Source organism: Populus trichocarpa, chromosome 19 (assembly GCF_000002775.5).
Source record: "Populus trichocarpa isolate Nisqually-1 chromosome 19, P.trichocarpa_v4.1, whole genome shotgun sequence".
Classification (NCBI taxonomy): Eukaryota; Viridiplantae; Streptophyta; class Magnoliopsida; order Malpighiales; family Salicaceae; genus Populus; species Populus trichocarpa.
This window is the reverse complement of record NC_037303.2, coordinates 14,505,512-14,523,584: the sequence shown is the minus strand read 5'-3', so window position 1 is coordinate 14,523,584 and position 18,073 is coordinate 14,505,512. Positions and strand designations below refer to the sequence as shown.

Here is an 18,073-nt window from a genome sequence, read left to right as displayed (position 1 = left end):
CAATGGCTCTGTCTGTCCTTTTCTTTAAAAAAAAATTATTAGATTATGGGGAAAATAAAAGAAATATCTTTGGTTGCTTAATTATTTGAATAGTGTTGACTTCCTGACACCCTTTTACTAATAAGAGGTTGGATTGATGGTTGAGATGTGTTTTTCTCCTAATCAGATAGTGCTATTTATATAATAATTCAGATTACATTTAAGAGATATATTCAACATTCAACCTGATGTCTGGCTATAAATTTGTTCTTGTTTCATGCTGACCAGGCTTGAATCCTCGGTCCTCTGCTGATGACAAACCATTTGTCTTTCACAGAATTCAATCTTGATCTCTAGAAGGTCTCAGGTTGCAAAATCTGGAAACTTTGAATTTTCTTTTCTGGGCACGAGAATGACTTTGTGGTTTACTGATCGAAAACAAGACATTAGTTTTAGCTCTTGAGATTGAAATGGTTTGCTGTGATCATGATTTTCATTTTATAATTTGTTTTTTTATCCAATTCAATCATTATCAATTCATTTATGATGGCTACAATGGATGAAGAGTGGATTTGATTAAAATAAATAACCTTTTCTGTTATTATTTTGAGATGATAAAAGATGAAGATAATGAGAAGGTTGAGAAAAATAAAGTAAATTGATTTTTTTATTAATTTTTGTACTTTTAAAATAGAAAATATACTATTCCCATTATTTCCTCTCTTTTGCCCCAATAATAAAACAAAATATTTTTTAAGTGGTTTTTCTATGATTTAAAATAATTAAAAAACATTTAAACAAATTAATTTAAAATATTTTTTTTAAAAATATTTTTTTTAGATACATAAGTAACGAGAATTAAAAATATTATAGATTTTTACCCTCAAGAAAGCTCGGTGACTTCATGTTCAAAACAACAATCTCGTAAGTTTCATTGGCAAATGATTACGGCGTATACTGAGACCAAGTCTTGTTTTCTCTCTCTCAGACTCCATAAAACCAGCTGTACATTCTTACACCTTGAAAATCTCAAACTTACCTGCAAAATACCTTAGCAGCAGCCATGGATGTCAGAAACAATCCATGGATCATGCCTTTTGTTATTTTCTTATGCTTTTCTCTCAAGCCCCATGTCTCCCTTGGAGCTGATACAATCTCTGCAAACAGCTCTCTTTCTGGAGACCAAACTGTTGTCTCAGCAGGAAAAGTCTTCGAACTTGGTTTCTTCAAGCCAGGTAACTCCTCAAACTACTACATAGGCATGTGGTATTATAGAGATAAGGTGTCTGCACAGACCATAGTTTGGGTGGCAAACAGAGAGACACCTGTTTCTGATAGATTTTCTTCGGAGTTAAGAATATCTGATGGGAATTTAGCTCTCTTTAATGAGTCCAAGATCCTAATTTGGTCCACAAATTTGAGCTCTAGTAGCTCTAGATCTGTGGAAGCAGTACTTGGTAATGATGGAAATCTAGTTTTGAGAGATAGGTCTAATCCATCATTGTCACCACTATGGCAGTCTTTTGATTTTCCAGCTGATACATGGCTGCCTGGTGCTAAGGTTGGATTGAGCAAAATCAACAATAGGAACACACGTCTCATTTCATGGAAAAGCAAAGATAATCCTGCACCGGGTCTTTTCTCTCTTGAGCTAGACCCAAATCAGAGTCAATATTTGATCTTCTGGAAGAGGTCTATACAGTATTGGACTAGTGGAGAATGGAATGGACAGATTTTCAGCTTAGTTCCTGAAATGAGATTGAATTATATCTACAACTTTAGTTATGTTAGCAATGATAATGAGAGCTATTTCACCTATTCAATGTACAACAGTACAGTCATATCTCGGTTTGTGATGGATGATGGCGGGCAGATTCAACAGCAAACATGGTCGGCGAGTACCAACGCATGGTTTTTGTTCTGGTCTCAACCAAAGACGCAATGTGAGGTGTATGCTTACTGTGGGGCTTTTGGAAGCTGTAATGCGAAATCACAGCCTTTCTGCGACTGCCCGAGAGGTTTCAACCCGAATTCGACGGGGGACTGGTATTCGGAGGTTTTTTCTGGGGGATGTGAGAGGGCAACAAATCTGCAGTGTGGGAATTCTAGTGTTGTTAATGGGAAGAGTGACAGATTTTTCCCAAGTTACAATATGAAGTTGCCTGCAAATCCACAGATAGTGGCAGCTGGGAGTGCACAGGAATGTGAATCAACTTGCTTGAAGAATTGTTCTTGTACTGCCTATGCTTTTGATGGTGGTCAGTGCTCAGCTTGGTCCGGCGATCTATTGAACATGCAGCAACTTGCAGATGGCACAGATGGAAAATCTATCTATATCAGGCTTGCAGCTTCTGAGTTTTCAAGTTCTAAGAATAATAAAGGAATAGCTATTGGCGGTGTTGTGGGCTCAGTGGCGATAGTGTCTATCCTTGCCCTTGTTCTGTTCATATTCTTGAGAAGGAGAAAAACAGTCAAAATGGGCAAAGCAGTAGAGGGTTCACTGATGGCTTTTGGATACAGAGATTTACAAAGTGCGACGAAGAATTTCTCTGAGAAACTGGGGGGAGGAGGTTTTGGTTCTGTTTTCAAAGGGTTGTTGCCTGATACTAGTGTCATAGCTGTGAAGAAGCTTGATAGCATCAGCCAAGGAGAGAAGCAATTCCGCTCAGAAGTCAGCACTATCGGGACAATCCAGCACGTCAATCTGGTTCGCCTTCGTGGGTTCTGCTCAGAGGGAAATAAGAAGCTGTTGGTCTATGACTACATGCCGAATGGTTCTCTTGATTCCCTTCTTTTCAGTGAGAAAAACACAAAGGTCTTAGACTGGAAAACTAGGTACAGTATTGCTTTGGGGACAGCTAGAGGATTGAACTATCTCCATGAGAAATGCAGGGACTGTATCATACACTGCGATATAAAGCCTGAGAACATCCTTTTAGATGCTCAGTTTTGCCCAAAAGTGGCTGATTTTGGCCTGGCAAAGCTCGTCGGCCGGGATTTTAGCAGGGTGCTGACAACCATGAGAGGTACAAGAGGCTATCTAGCTCCAGAGTGGATTTCAGGAGTGGCTATAACAGCCAAAGCAGACGTTTACAGTTATGGAATGATGATTTTTGAAGTTGTATCAGGAAGGAGAAACTCTGAGCAATCTGAAGATGGGAAAGTGAAGTTCTTCCCAAGTTATGCTGCAAGCCAAATCAATCAAGAGTACGGTGACATCCTTAGCTTGTTGGACCACAGGTTGGAGGGGGATGCTGATCTTGAAGAGCTAACAAGAGTCTGTAAAGTTGCTTGCTGGTGCATCCAAGATGAAGAAACCCAAAGGCCATCAATGGGCCACGTAGTTCAGATCCTCGAAGGGGTTGTGAGCGTGAATCCACCTCCAACTCCAAGATGTCTCCAAGTGTTTGACAGCCAGGAGAGCATAATTTTCTTCACAGAATCATCTTCTAGCCAAAGTTCACAGGCACAGAGCCACACCTCAACTGCTTCTACTCAGACTAAGAACACCACATCAAACAAAAGTCCCAAGTCTTAAAAAGAGAACCAAAGAAGGACGCTGAGAAATCTGGTTCAAGTAACTGTAATACTGCTATTATATTTGAGAATGCAAGAGTCTTAGTTAATTGTAATAGTTAGTTTTTTTTCTTCTCTGTACATGGTTTGTACCTTATTTGAAGGCTAGTTTCAAAGTTTTCTGAGAGTGGCAAAATCCTAGTACTGTTGTAAAAGCCTTTCTTCTTATATAATCTCCAAAGCTATGGCATGTTTCATGCTTCATGACATCAACTTCAGCCTATAATTGGTTTATGAGATATCTAGACACAGCTAAATGTATATATAATCTATGACTAAGGCAAGCAGCAGCTATTTTCAAGTCTACTCAGACCTTTTCATCCTCAATCCATTTCAGAATTGCAATTCCTCCAAGAACAAGGTGGTGCTATCCAGTAAATTGTCTTTCAAAGAAAGAGATTTTAATATCTTAAGCATTACTTGTCCACAAACTACTTTTTCATTCATTACTACAATAACATCAGCGAGATGGAACCTGGGATCTTGCCCTGAAACCATACAATCTAAAATTTGATCACTAATGAGCAAGACTTGGATGGTCCAGCACACCAATGAAGAATCTAGCTTCAAAAGTCCAACCCACCCACATGCATGTAAAAATGATATCCTTTTCTTTGTTTCTTTCTTAGAACTTAAAAGAGTTACAAATTGGTTACCTGAGTTGGAGGGAGAGCCTTGACTTGGGACCAAGAATCTGTTAATTGTGTGCGAAGCAGAAGACCTTATGATTAAAGACGAATCATCAGCAGTGAATTTGGATTTGCTTCTGATAACCACAGACTGCTAAACAGAAGACAAAATAGCTTTGATATTCCAGGCCATGCATCTGACTCTCACCTTGCGAATATGTATACAAAGCATGCTGATTCCACTCATTTTAAGCACAATGCAGGGTGAACAAAAACAGTCAACAACTGAAAGAAAGCTGTCCTCAATTGACTGGCATTGACCCAGAATGCATGGATACAAATGAAATTGCAATTTAATTTGGAGAAACTTAACAATTTGATCACCTAATTGTATTATCTATTCAACATTTCAATGAAAAGAAACAGAGGGAAATAGCAATAGAGAGATAGGAGAGGAATTTCAAGTTTTACAGTGGAAAACCTCCAGAACTGCATGTTGTAGGGACATCAACTACAGTGATTGTACAAACTGAAATTAACTCTTCTGCCGTGGGGTTGTTGTATACTTTCTGTTTCTTAATACCTACAAAAACCAGCAAAATTGATACCGTACTAGCATTTTAGACCTCACGTTTTTTGTTTACAGAAATCAGCACAGTGTAAGATGTGATGCAGGAAAGATCAACCTAGCGTTTCCTACTAATGAAGAACTGATAATCTCGATGGTAATTAAATCTTTTGACTTGATCTGCTGTAACACTTCTTGTAGAGAGAAGCAAGGCATTTTTCTCCAGTGTTCTGCATCTTTCCTCCAGTGCTCTGCTTCTTTCTATGAGAATTTCAGAAGTTTTAGAAGTACTTTCTTCTGAAGAAGACTCAACATGAGTTCTGAGATCAAACCAGCGTTCACCCTACAATTACAAGATTGTCAGGTATTAATCAGCCTGTTCCTTGTAAAAGTCTTAGCAAATTGGGAATGCAGGCTCCCACCAAATACACCATTCTTAGAGCATTATCATCTATTATGTACTGACCACAGACGAAAAGTATCATAAACCGAAACAACACAACAGAAAAGAACTAATCATCGTATACGCAGAAGGATTTTATCGTGCGGTATGTCAATCAATCATGTCTTTTGATACAAGCAATTCGACCAAATTCTCATCAACTACTTAAAATGAACATGTCATTGTTCAGAAATGAAGAACATGGAAAATCAGATGTAGTGATGACATGAATCTCTGATTGCAGTTTCCTTCTCTTGCGGACACCATTTCGACATGTAGAAGCACAATCCGGACCTAAAATCATCGGAATGTTTGAGTCAGTGTTATATAGAAGTTACCTTTATCCTGTAGCTTTGCAATCCCATAACTGGGAAGACAATCATCTGAAACGTCTTACTGAGCGAATCAATTGGAATGCTACGTACAATTAATTGATTAAATGAATGGTATGTCAGGAATGCTGCGTGAAACTCGCCCTCTGGAATTCGATATATAGGGTACCATGCAACTGAAAACCTGAAACCATTTATCCAGAGTTCATGAGCATGATAAATTTTACATGTCACATAAGCACTACGGATAACAAGAACTACAAGATCTTGTTGTTTCTCACCAAGATGAAGGGTGTAGATCATGCAGGTTCATAGATTCTAGCTTTGATGGATCACCGAACACTTGAAGGTTAGAAGTGTTGATACTGATGAGGTCCCTGATTCTGCAATTAGCAAGGGATTAACACAAAATCAGTTGCATCCTACCACAAGGTTTCAGAGGGTGCGGTGAAGGGCGGAACCAGAATGTTTGTTCAAGAAGTGGAAAGCAACCAAAAGTGAGGCAAATTAAAGGAACATTTCCTGGCAAATTAAAGGAACATTTCCTGAGTAAAAAAAGCCTCAAGGCTCAGCTACTTGGCATCATTATAAAATGTCCATCCTTCATGCACACATGAGATTACATATCAGAGGATATTCTAGTTAGGCATGCTGTTGCCTGAATCTCAATAGCACAGGTAAAGAGCTCATACTCCCAGAAGAAAACAGTAATAACACAGGCAAGATTGAAAATAGTAAGAAGAAGACTAACTTTAAATGAAGAGGCTTTCGATCGTGTGGAAGCTCAGATTCAAAGAATTCAAATACGAGTTCAGGATTGGTGTCCACTTTATCCTTCCCACAAACATCTGAGAGATGTGGGTAAACAAAAAATTGAACAGCTGACAGGTAAGGAACAAAATATGCACAGAATGGTGTCGATTCAGCAAGAAAACCATTAATATTTGGAGAATCTCCTGCCTTGACTTCTAACCCATAACTCCCAGGTGTCTCATACCACTTCCAAACATCCTGAAGTGATATTCTTGGTAACTGAGCCTGATGAAGAGAACTATCTAACTGCTGATTTTTATTTGTACAAGAGGAAGTGATAAATGGAGCAGCAGAATGAAGGAGTCTTTCAAACTCTGCTATTGGATCGCCCAATGTACTCTGATATTCTAGTTGCAGTTTTCGAGCAGCATTTGATTCTAGACTATCTATCTCCCTCTTGGTCGGCACAGTCCTATCCCTCCTCTCCTTCTTGTTCTTCGTTTTAGCATGCTCCACACTTTGTTGAATCAATGCTCTTGGAGGTGTCATCTTTACAAGATTTTTCTACAAAACAAAGAATTTCAATGCGCAATGAAGAACCAATTCCATCGTTAGAAGAATCGGCCACAATACAACATGAAATCAAAGATAGACTATAAAGCAACTGTAAACTTGTCAACAGGAAGGGAAAAAAAAAATAGAGAATCAAAAGAAAAGATTTCAGGTCTAACATGAAGTTAACAATGAATTTCACTACCCCCAATGAGGGATTTTTCAAGAATCCATAAAGCAAAAAATCACGTAAAATGAAAAGTAACTTAGCAAATCCATATACAATGTGAAAGCATACATAATTATCTACACATTAACACAAAAAATAGCAACTAGAACATGTTAACTAAGAGATTAAACCAAACGCATTTTATTAAATCAAACAAGAATGGTAAAGAAACAGTGAAACAGTGAAATTGTTTCAGTTCTTGATTGCATTCAAAATTAAGTTCAAGAAACAGTAGGATTAACCTTGAAGAAACTAATGAAAATAACAAAAGAAAGATAAAGTTAAGGATGGTAACACTAATGATGATAGAAAAATCAAATTTGATATCATTCACATCGAAGTTATCAGTTCAAGAAACCAGAGATAGCTTTAGCTGGACGAAGAAACGCAAAGGCACCTGAGAGAGAGGGAGATAAGCAGTTAAGAAGCGCGCGGTCTGTTATCCAGGGGAGTTATTTTCAAAAGGGGTTTGACTGTATATTTAGTCCCTATTATCTTGAGTTTTACTTATTATGAGTTTTAATAACAATACTCTTAAGTAGAAAAGTTCATACTTCTAAATTAACATATTGATTTTGGACTTAATAAACTAATTAATTAATTATTTTTTCTTGTTTTGTTTAGGAATATTTATAGTCATTAACTATTATAAAGAACAATAAATTTGGTAAAATGGCCTTGCTTTAGGTACCATAGCTACAACTTGATTTTATTTGAGAATCATGGCTTTTAGCTTTAATCAACTTTTCTTTTTTGAAGAAGAAGAACCTCAAGAAACGACCAATTTCTATCAACTTTGCTCTTAACTCATATTGATAGAATATTTTATTCGGTCCTTATTTTTTAAAAAAGATATGAAGAGCTTTTTATAGGATAATTTTCTCTTTCTAATTTTTTTTAAAGTGAATTTTATCTTTTTAAAATAAAAAATAGATACAAAAATAAATTCATTTCTTAAATAATTTTTTTTTATTTCAAAACAGGAAGTACATGAAAATATATATATTTTTTCTATCTCAATTATATATCTTCGTATCTTATGTAATAAAATAATAACTAAATACTACCTTATAAATTATATATAAAAAATTCTTCATCTAAACTAAAAAAATTCATACTTATTTTTATCATTGGGAACACATTGAAAGAAAATGCAAATATATATATATATATATATATATATATATATATATATATATATATATATATATATATATATATATATATATAGACACACACATACTCCCTATATGTAATTATCAATCAATTAATGACTAATTAACGAGGTTCCCTTCACTTAGTTATTAAATCAACTTGCTTAATTCCTTGATGGCAGACATCCATTTTAGGGTGTTGGGCATTTCACACATTGCTAGTATATTATTTTGGTGATTTTCATTCACGAGAAGATCGTCGTGGTGTGGTCTACATATATAAAAGGGAGTATTTTTTTTTTCTTTTTATTTATTAATTTCTTTAATGTAAGAGAGTTCAATTTTAAAATATCTTAGAACACACACATATTTATACACAGCCTAGGGTTTATACATCTCAAGAAATTTATATTATTTTTGGAGTAAATATTATTAATTATTTCACAAATCCATTTTGAAGAGAGCACGAACATTAATATAAAATAACAAATCACATTCAGTTTCATCAAAATTAATAAGAATATTTCGTATAGGCTCATAATTCGTTCTCTTTTTCTTTAAGTTAAAAACACAAAAAGAAGTAAAAGCGAAAATATGGTAGATTATGAGGGAAAAAAATTGCATGGTATGTACGCGACTATGTGATCTAATGACATTTTTCAAGCATATTGATTTAATTTTTCTTGATGGTAAAAACTAAAAAATTTCCTTAGTTTTGTGGTTGAGCATAGGGTGTCCATTTCTGTTTATAGCACTTATAGCAAGCTAAACTAGAAAAAATTAGGATTACCACCATTAAGTGTGTGTTTGATAATACAATGGATAATATTTTTTAAAAGTTTTTTTTAATTAAAAATGCATTAAAAATAAATTTTTTTAGATTTTTTATTTTTAATATTAGCACATTAAAATTATTGAAAAACACTTAAAAAATATCAATTTGATTTTTTTAGATAAAAAAGTACTTTAAAAAAAGTAAGTTGAACCACAAAAACAAACACTCCAAAGAATAATATGTATTTGATATTGTAGCATAAATTACTTTTTAAAAGAGTTTTTTGCTTTAAAATCTTTTCCCTTTAAAATTTGATAATTACTCGTGCTAAAGTTTATTTTGCATTGATTGATTCCTCTGCTTTGCTTTCAGATCTTGTTTCCATTTGTTGTATGCTAGCCATTATTTATCCTCGTATTTTAAAAAGGGATTTTTATCTTTTTGTGATCTTTTTGTGCTAAAGTTAATATATGACTTGATGAGCTCGGAAAAACTTAATTAAAATTTGATCAAATCTTATTAATTATCTTTTTTTAAAAAAAAAATATGTCAATTTTTTATAAAAAAATAATAGAATTGACCCAAGTTTATTTAAATAACTAACTCAATTTATAATCTGGAACTTGTCCGAGCTGCGTTTAAAAACTATATTTATGGTAATATATGTCAAGAAATTCTACTCGAATGGGCAACTGGGACTAAACGTTCAACTAGTTAACAAGTTTAGACTAAAGGCCCATCACCTCTATATACTGAAATAACTAATCTAGATATAAAAAAAAAGTAAATTCTCAAATCACCAATATATATAATATAAATTTGTTTGTAAATCTAGTTAAGTTAATATACAAAATTTAAAATGAAAAAAAAAGATAATTATATTTTTTTTAATAATAAAAACTTACATTTTCATATGAGTTATGTACTTGTATATATATAAATTGAGAAAACAGTTATTTTTTTTAATGCTCTTCTAAATATTTGAACTAGGTTTATTCTTTAATCAATCTTAATCTAATTACCAACAATATAAAAAAAAAAATTGGCATTAATTTTCCTAAAATTAATATTATTTAACGGAGCATGCTTATAAATAATTATTGCGGTTATTGTATACATAATGATTATTATTTAACGGATTCGGGTATCCCCATTAACGTTATTTGGCCTTACAGCATCATTGCTGATGAATCACATCAATAATAACTATAATGTTATTATATAATAGCGACGATTGTTATTGATCATTATATTGTAAATAACATATCAATAACGACTAATTTATAAAATTAATATTTTTTATATTTCAAGTTCATTTTTATATATATATTTTCATATTTTAATAATTATAATTGTGGACATAAATTTGAATACCTAAATACACATGGATAAATATTTCATTTTATTAAAATATATAATATGATATAATATCTATTTAAAATACTCTTATAATAAAAATAAAACAATCATTTGATTCTATCCTTGAATTTGATTTATGATAACTTAATTTATTTACAAAATTTAGATGTGTATTCTTCAACCTGTCTTTAAAATATTATTGAAAAACTCTTATGAGACATTTATATTTGATTCAAGTGAATTTCATTATTTATAGATTTCAAGTATAAATAAAGAAGATTAAAAAACTTTTAAAGAGCATTATAGAGATAGCAAAATTCTTCATCCATCTTCAATTCAAAACAAATCTAAAATAAAATTATATTGATGGATTGACCTTTTTTTTTCTTGAGTCCTCTTTTCTAAATAAATGAATAAAAAAACAGGATTTTTTGCAAATATCAAACATAAATTTTTAGTCATTTTGCCAAGAAAAAATATATCAAATTATCAAAATTACCAAAACTATAAGATTAATAATTTTATCTCAAGTTTTGGCTTAGCTTCAAGCCCATGAAATAAAATTGAATTTCATCTAGGTGGTGGCCTAGTGGTAAGAGCTTGGGATCAAGAGGTTTGCTCCCTCTGTGGTCTCAGGTTCGAGCCCTGAAGTTGCTCATATGATGGCCACTGAAGGCTTACATGGTCGTTAACTTCAGAGCCCGTGGGATTAGTCGAGGTGCGCGCAAGCTGGCCCGGACACCCACGTTAAACTATAAAAAAAAAAATTGAATTTCATCCTTCAATCTTTACCGATTAATCCTCAAAATAGACCTGGTGGTTAAAAAAGATATACTAATTTATTTGACTTCATGAGTTTAAGTTGTAGCAATATCTAGGGGAATTTATTTCTTTAAATAAATAAAATTAATATTAAAAATGCGTCATTAATACTACATTAAAAAATTCCAAGTAACATATAAATCAGTTTAAATAAAGAAATTTTTTTGCCAGTTAAGTTAGTTTAAAGCATCCAACAAACCATGATCCCATACATTCCATGATATATCAATCCAATTTCTTTATATTCTTTCCCCTCGTTAATAGATTACAATTTTCCAAAATATTAAAAAAATGAAAATAAAGTTCGAAAAGAAGCAAAAAGTAAATGAGAATGTTATGTACTCAGATTCTGCCATAGTCCCCAAAGATGCAAAGAGGCAATCAACACAAGAAACTAGTGTGTGATCTGTCTCCTGAACCCTGCCAAAACTTTAATTTTTCACAAAACCAGAGATGAAGAGATTGCATCGAACACGAAAAATAGAGTTTTCACGTCAAAAATTTAATGTCATTAACCCTCTGATGCTTCCTTTCAAGCAGCCCTGCCATTATGACCTTCTTCTTGTAGTAGTACTGATCTTTACTCTCTTTTTTCTCTGGCAGCCACAAGCTTGTTCTAACATTTTCAGGCCGGCTAGTATTATGCCGTCTTCGAGGCAAAAAATATAACCAAATTAAGTTGCAAAATATTGCACATAGCTTACCCCACAAAATTGTCACTGTAAAACTCATGAGGAGTAAATATATGTCTGACTTGTCCATGTTTCTTGCCTTGAATTCAAGTTCTTGATTTGGGTTTGTTGAGTTCTTTTTTATCTTGGACATTTTTCTTGTTTCTGATAGTGAACTTGAACAAGATTTTACCAAATTTGCTTCGCTAACTTGATGGTCAGTATTGTCATGATGATCACTTGTATCATCCAAAGTTCTTTTGCTATTCATTGGTGAAGAAGAAGAGATATGCTTTGATCCATTTGAGTGGTCTTGACATTGACTCCCTTTACGATCACGAACTCTCTTGGACTGACAAACAATGAAAGAACATATGATCATCATTAAAACAAACAAACAAATAAAAAAAAAACCTGAAATAAAGAATTTGATGAACTAAAAATATAATTTTGGAGACAATCAATTCTTCTGAAAATTTAAGCTTGAAGGAGTACTGAAAACGAAGAAAAAAAGAAGAAGAAAACATGATCATAGGAAGAAATCACCTTGAAAAGCTATCAAAATATAGAAATTTTGAACAATCATTAATTATTGTACTAAAAATTTAAGCCTGGAAAGAAATAGATGAAGTAAGAAATTTGATATTGAACTAACCAATATGGTTTCGAAGAAAACGGCCTTGATGACACGGGAGAAGTTCTTCTTTGGAGGATGAAGAATCAATGAATTTTTCGAAGAAGAAATTATTGCTGAACACCTCCTCTTATCATCCGAAAGAAAAGAAGAATTGGACACCAATCGCTTCATATCCTCTTTCTTTCTCCTTCCAAGAAGCTTCAAAGCCTGGATATTTGAGTGATCAACAACACCAACTTTGGAGTGATCGAGCAGTAGCTGATCCACATTAACCACTGGCTTAAAACATAGCAACAACTTGTTTCTTGAAACGTTCTTCATGAGTATTGTTGTTTGTAACACAAAGACTTGATGGGCATAGAGAAAGGTTGTCGATAATAACTATAACAGCTAGTAAGTGGTTTAAAGATTGCTGTTCTTCATAGTTTTGGGTTTGAACGAGGGAAAAAAGAAATGAATCAGACGATAGCTTGTGCTTTGTTTTGTCTGTGAGGTTCTTATTTGGAAGCAGAAGGTCGGCAAGGATGGGGTATATTTAGCAATACTTAGATAATAGGTAATTAGGATCACTCAGTTGCTAATTGTATGTGCTCTTCATGTTATTAATTAGTCATCGTTTTAATTTAGAAAGTTCATGGAAAACATAATTTTTAATTTTTTTATACTTAAATTAGTTTATATACCATTCAAGATTTAATTATTTTTTTCTCGAATTGTTTTAATAACACATGCTTTTCATCATATATTAAGATAAATAATACTAATTTCAAGAGTTAAATTCTAAAATCATTATATAATAGGATTAGAATTAAACACAACTTTTAATAGGATTAAATACAATTTCTAATAAATGCATGCACATAATTTACTTGAAACAAGATATATATAAGAAAATTAATTCGAAGTGGAGTTGGAGTCAAGGTTACGATGACTTTTATGACAAAATAGATAATGCCATGATATATATATATATATGAGGGAACTTTAATGGATATTTATACATGCGGGTGATTTCTTCTCTCTCTTGACGAAAAGTGATCAAATTAATGAGGGTGTGCGTTTAGAGTTAGAAAAGGTTGTCACGATGGGCAGTGTAGGGCTGCCCTGCAGGGATAGAGAAGAGGTTTTGAGGTAATGTTTGGAAATATAGTTGAAATTATTTTAAAAAGTTAATTTTATTTTTAAAATTAATTTTTTTTATGTTTTTAAATTGTTTTAATGTGTTGATATTAAAAATAATTTTTAAAAAATAAAAAATATATATTATTTTAATATATTTTTAAATAAAAATTAGTTTTAAACTCTAACTCTTATTACATTTTTAAATACCTTCACTCTCTTTTATTTTTTGTATTTTTGGAAGGGAAAGATGGTTTAATGGCTAGGTTGGTGAATGGGAGCTTGGAGGTTTTAACGTAGCCGTCCTTTAAATTTGGACTACGGTCTGGCTTTTTAGTTTCTTTTTGTTTTTTGTTTTTTGTTTTCATGGGTTTGTTTACTAATTTCTAGGTCTTGTGCCATTATATTCAATCTCGTGAGTCTTGTTTACTAATTTCTGGATTGGAATTGGAGATTAAACAATAACTCATGTTGTAAAGAAAGATGGGCTCGCACAACCGATCCAGAGGTGATTCTAGATAAGATTTAGATCAAGTCGGGAGGTGTGAATTGGAGTTAAATAATTTTTAAAAAATAAATAAATCAAGATGATATTATTTTGATTAAATTTTTATTTTTCAAAAAAATACATGGATTTTAACTAGGTTTTACCTAGATTGAATAGGCCGTGAACAACCTTGGTTTTTGAACGGGTCAATTTCTTCCCCGCATTCTTTCTTCAACTCAAATCAGTCTAAGTTCTAAATCAACCTGCTAGGTTGTGTCAGTTTTTTCCTCTATTTTTTCTTTAACCTAAACCAGTCTAGGTTTCGGGTTGACCAGATCTTAGGTTAATTTGTCAGGTCAGATCAAGTTTATAATAGTGGCTAACAAGTTTATAATAGTGGCTAACATAGTGGAGTTAAAAATTTATATATAAGAGTGGAAAATTCTTAAAATCCTAAAAACAATTAGATAAATAAAATCATTAATGTCGCACGTGTGCGGCGCCGCGACGATCGTCCTCCCTCAGGGTTTAATGTATGTCTATCTGAAAAATATGGAGAGACAAGAAATTCTTGTCTTTTATCAGTGGAAAATTTGAATGAGAGTCGCCACCTAGTATTCTGGTCACTAGGAACCCTAACCGATCTCAAACATTGGGTACGGAGACTGGTTGCGTAAATAGAAGGTATTAGCACCCCAAATATGTCATACCTAAGGTAAGCTGCATTGTTTTGTTGTCTGATAAAATATAAGGTCTTGTTGCGGTTTCTAATTGCCGGTCTGTCTACGGTTTAAGAAAAGTCATTCTCGGTAAGGAGATCCTTATCTTACCGGATAAAAATCTAATTGTTCTATGTCGTCAAAAGAAATACCTTTTTAATATCGGGAATACGTTTTACGTATAAATTCGTAATCCCTAATACTAAAGCAAAACAAAAAATATTTTTTTTTTTTGAAATTTTTGAAATATTGACCAAGTTCTCGTGACTTTAATAAACTGGTTATTAAAGCCGACATGCATGCTAAAACATTTTTGAAGTTTTCTTTGTTGTATGAAAATACAATATGGTTTTTGTTTTAGCTTTGAGAGATTTGTCCATATGCGTAAAAACAATTTTTTTTAATTTTTCAATGTTTTGACAAAAACCGGGTATTTTAATATCGAATTGATATTTTTACGGTATAAAAATACCAACCAATATTAAGCAAAATTTAATCGAAAAATACACAGAAATATAACAATTTTTTTTTAAAAGAATTTTTTTGAAATTTTTTTTGAATTGGGCCGAACCCGGCCCATTAAATAGTGGGCCTCTCCACTGTTCACATACAACGTGAACAGTGGAGAAGAAGACGTAGAAGAAGAATAAGGAGGTGGAAGAGGAGGGGGAAGCTAACCTGTGGTGGCTGCTGTCGTTGGCGGTGATGCTAGTGGCGAAATGGCGGTGGCTCCAGGCGGCGATCCTTCTTCTTTTTTCCTCTGCTTCTCTGTATTTTTTTTTCTTTTCTTCCTCTGTTTTTCTGTTCTTTTTTCTTTCAGTCTTCAGCTCCTTCCCTCTTCTGTTCTGCTCCTTCCTCTCTTTTTTTTTCTACTATCTTCCCTATATTTATAGGAAAAATAGGGGAGAGAGAGGCAAAGACGACCACTGTGCAACCGCCCCAAAAACTGCCAGAGGGGCACGTCCCCTCTGTTTTTTCCACATCGTGGTAGGCCACGGGTCAGAGCTTAGGCAAGTGAGGGCTTCGGGTCGGCGTCTTTTTGAGTTTTAGGAGAGAGAGGGAGAGGGGAAGGCTGCTGCTTCTTCTTCCCCTGCCTCGCGCGTCCAGGGGAAGAAGAAGACCCACAGTGCCGTTCAAAACAGCACCATTTCGGGTTTTTTTTTTAATAAACAGTGGATGAAATAGCGTCGTTTCATTTAAAAGAAAATGGCGGCAAAATCGTGTCAAAGTCCAAATCAGTATTCAATTTGTAATTTGTTCAATCAAGTCCTAAATTGCAATTTTGATTTAAAAATCAATTCAATTGTATACCTTCCAAATTCAAATGTCGCCCCTGAAGTTGGCCGCCTTTTTCACTTTAGTCATTGGTCTCTGATTTATGCAATTTGACCCTCAATTGATCAATAAACTTCTAATTTCTTTAATTTGGCCCCTGATTCCGTCAATTACAGCCCCTCTATTTATGTGCCTTTTCTAGTTTGGTCGTTGGTTTCGGATTTCTTCAATTAAGTCTCTAATTGGCCATCAAACTTCAATATTTACTCAATTAAGTCCCTGATTTGACCAAATCAACTCTCAAAAATTATAATTTGACCCTGAGTTTGTGGGACTCGAACTGGTGATCTCTAGAAAGCAAATCTAGAGCTTGTCCAGTTAAGTTACATCTCTCAGGATTACAAAGTGTATATTTTTTTTTTTTAAATTTATTTACGTGGGGTGTCCGGGCCAGCTTACGCGCACCACGACTATTCCCCACGGCCCACTGGACATCCTGCAAGCCCAGGAGCAAGTAAGGCACCGCGGGGGTGACAGGCGTGCACATAGAGGGTCGAACCCGGGACGGGGGCGGAACAAGTCACACGGTTGACCACAGCAGCTAGACCCTCAAGTGCACAAAGTGTATATTTTTAATATCATTTGTCATAACCCAAGAGTCGGTCGGTACCCACAATCATGGTCAGTCTCATCTTGTGTGCCCATCCCACGTGCCAATCCCAGCGTGGAGCGTGCGTTGCTGAGTTAGATAGTGGAGAGCTTTTTGTACTGAGGCCCGGCAGCTTCAGGCCTGCCATAAAGCTAGCTACATATGAGAGATCCATGCCTTTCCAAACTTAAATATAACTATTTTAACTTAAACATATATGTAACTATTTTAGCTACATATGAGAGCTTTTCGTACTCGCTTTTTTCCTTGCAAATTAGCGCGAAATAGAAACTTTTTCATGAATCCAGTTCTTTGGAATCAAGAAATTTCAGTCACTTAGGATAACAAAAAACTTCTCTTTTTTTTTACGATTTATTGATATATTAAATAAATCTGAATAAGGTAGTTGGTTTGGTTTAAATTACCTTGATTTTATAATAATGTTATGGTGCGGTTCATTTAGTACTATATTATTCATCGATTATATATTAATCAATATTTGATTGTTTGGTCTGAAAAGCATATTGGCAATAAAAAATATTTGAAAAAAATAATTGTAATAATTAATATTCTAAATGCGTGTATTCTTATTTTGTTAATTAATATGCATCATATCATTTGTTAATCCAAGAGTCCAATTGTAAAATCTAAGGGTAAAATTAAAAAGATTATAAAAAAGGATAATTATGGGTTTAATTGAAAGGTTTTAGAAGTTCAGAGAGTAAATTGAAAACTGACATTGAACCATTAATACGAACGACATGTCGTTCGATCATTGTTTATTTTCTTTTTTCTTTTGAACCAGAGAAAGTCGCCCGAGAAGCCACCAAAATGACTTTGGTTTAACACAGTCTTTCCACCAAATTGCACCAAATCTGATCCAAATTATAGATCAAATTGTCTATTCCAAATCTCACTAGTTGGTTTAGTTTTCTTTACCTCCACGACTATCATGCATCGAATGTGAAAAAAAACTCATCCTCAACAGTCCAACAATGACAGGACTATTGGTGTTTTCTTTCCATCAAAAGCAGAACAAACTTTAGCTGTATTTATCTCCATCCATAAGATCACTAACACAGACTTTGCGGGGGTCCATAATCGTGTGATGGTTGTAGTTTTTTTTTTTTTTCAAAAAAAGAAAGAAATGAAAGGGTTTGAACGTTAGACAGCGAGAGAGAAAAAGAAAGTTTGCACATTACCTTGTTACTTTTATCTCTTTGCACGGATCTTTTTTTTTTTCCGGTGTTGCTAATTAATTAAATGATAAGAATTCTTAGTTCCAAGATATAAACATAATATTGCTGCTTCTGCATCATTAAGCTTTGTTTAGTTTCGGTCTCTTT

At 33.6% G+C, this 18,073-nt stretch overlaps 2 protein-coding genes and 1 pseudogene across 2 annotated transcripts; 1 reads left to right on the top strand and 2 right to left on the bottom strand.

Moving 5' to 3' along the window:
• The first annotated feature begins 902 nt into the window (after positions 1-902).
• On the top strand, positions 903-3,768 carry LOC7498159 (G-type lectin S-receptor-like serine/threonine-protein kinase At2g19130). Its single transcript, XM_002325644.4, has one exon. It carries the CDS (start codon positions 1,043-1,045, stop codon positions 3,515-3,517), a length of 2,475 nt encoding a protein of 824 aa, XP_002325680.1. The 5' UTR covers positions 903-1,042; the 3' UTR covers positions 3,518-3,768.
• A 710-nt stretch (positions 3,769-4,478) lies between these two features.
• Positions 4,479-6,887, bottom strand: LOC7458851 (uncharacterized). The gene is made up of 4 exons (XM_002326068.2): positions 6,278-6,887; positions 5,808-5,909; positions 5,533-5,710; positions 4,479-5,095 (listed from the first exon to the last, which is right to left on the bottom strand). Exons 1-4 carry the CDS (start codon positions 6,826-6,828, stop codon positions 4,871-4,873), a joined length of 1,056 nt encoding a protein of 351 aa, XP_002326104.1. The 5' UTR covers positions 6,829-6,887; the 3' UTR covers positions 4,479-4,870.
• Positions 6,888-11,587: 4,700 nt separating this feature from the next.
• LOC127904762 (uncharacterized protein At5g23160-like) lies at positions 11,588-17,490 on the bottom strand (annotated as a pseudogene).
• Positions 17,491-18,073: the final 583 nt, after the last annotated feature.

Coding starts and splice junctions, on each gene's coding strand:
- LOC7498159 (XM_002325644.4), top strand. CDS start 1,043: ATGGATGTCAGAAACAATCCATGGATCATGCCTTTTGTTATTTTCTTA.
- LOC7458851 (XM_002326068.2), bottom strand. CDS start 6,828: ATGACACCTCCAAGAGCATTGATTCAACAAAGTGTGGAGCATGCTAAA. Junction 5,910..6,277: donor CGAAAGCCTCTTCATTTAAA/GTTAGTCTTCTT, acceptor TGCTAATTGCAG/AATCAGGGACCTCATCAGTA. Junction 5,096..5,532: donor TGCAAAGCTACAGGATAAAG/GTAACTTCTATA, acceptor TTGTAATTGTAG/GGTGAACGCTGGTTTGATCT.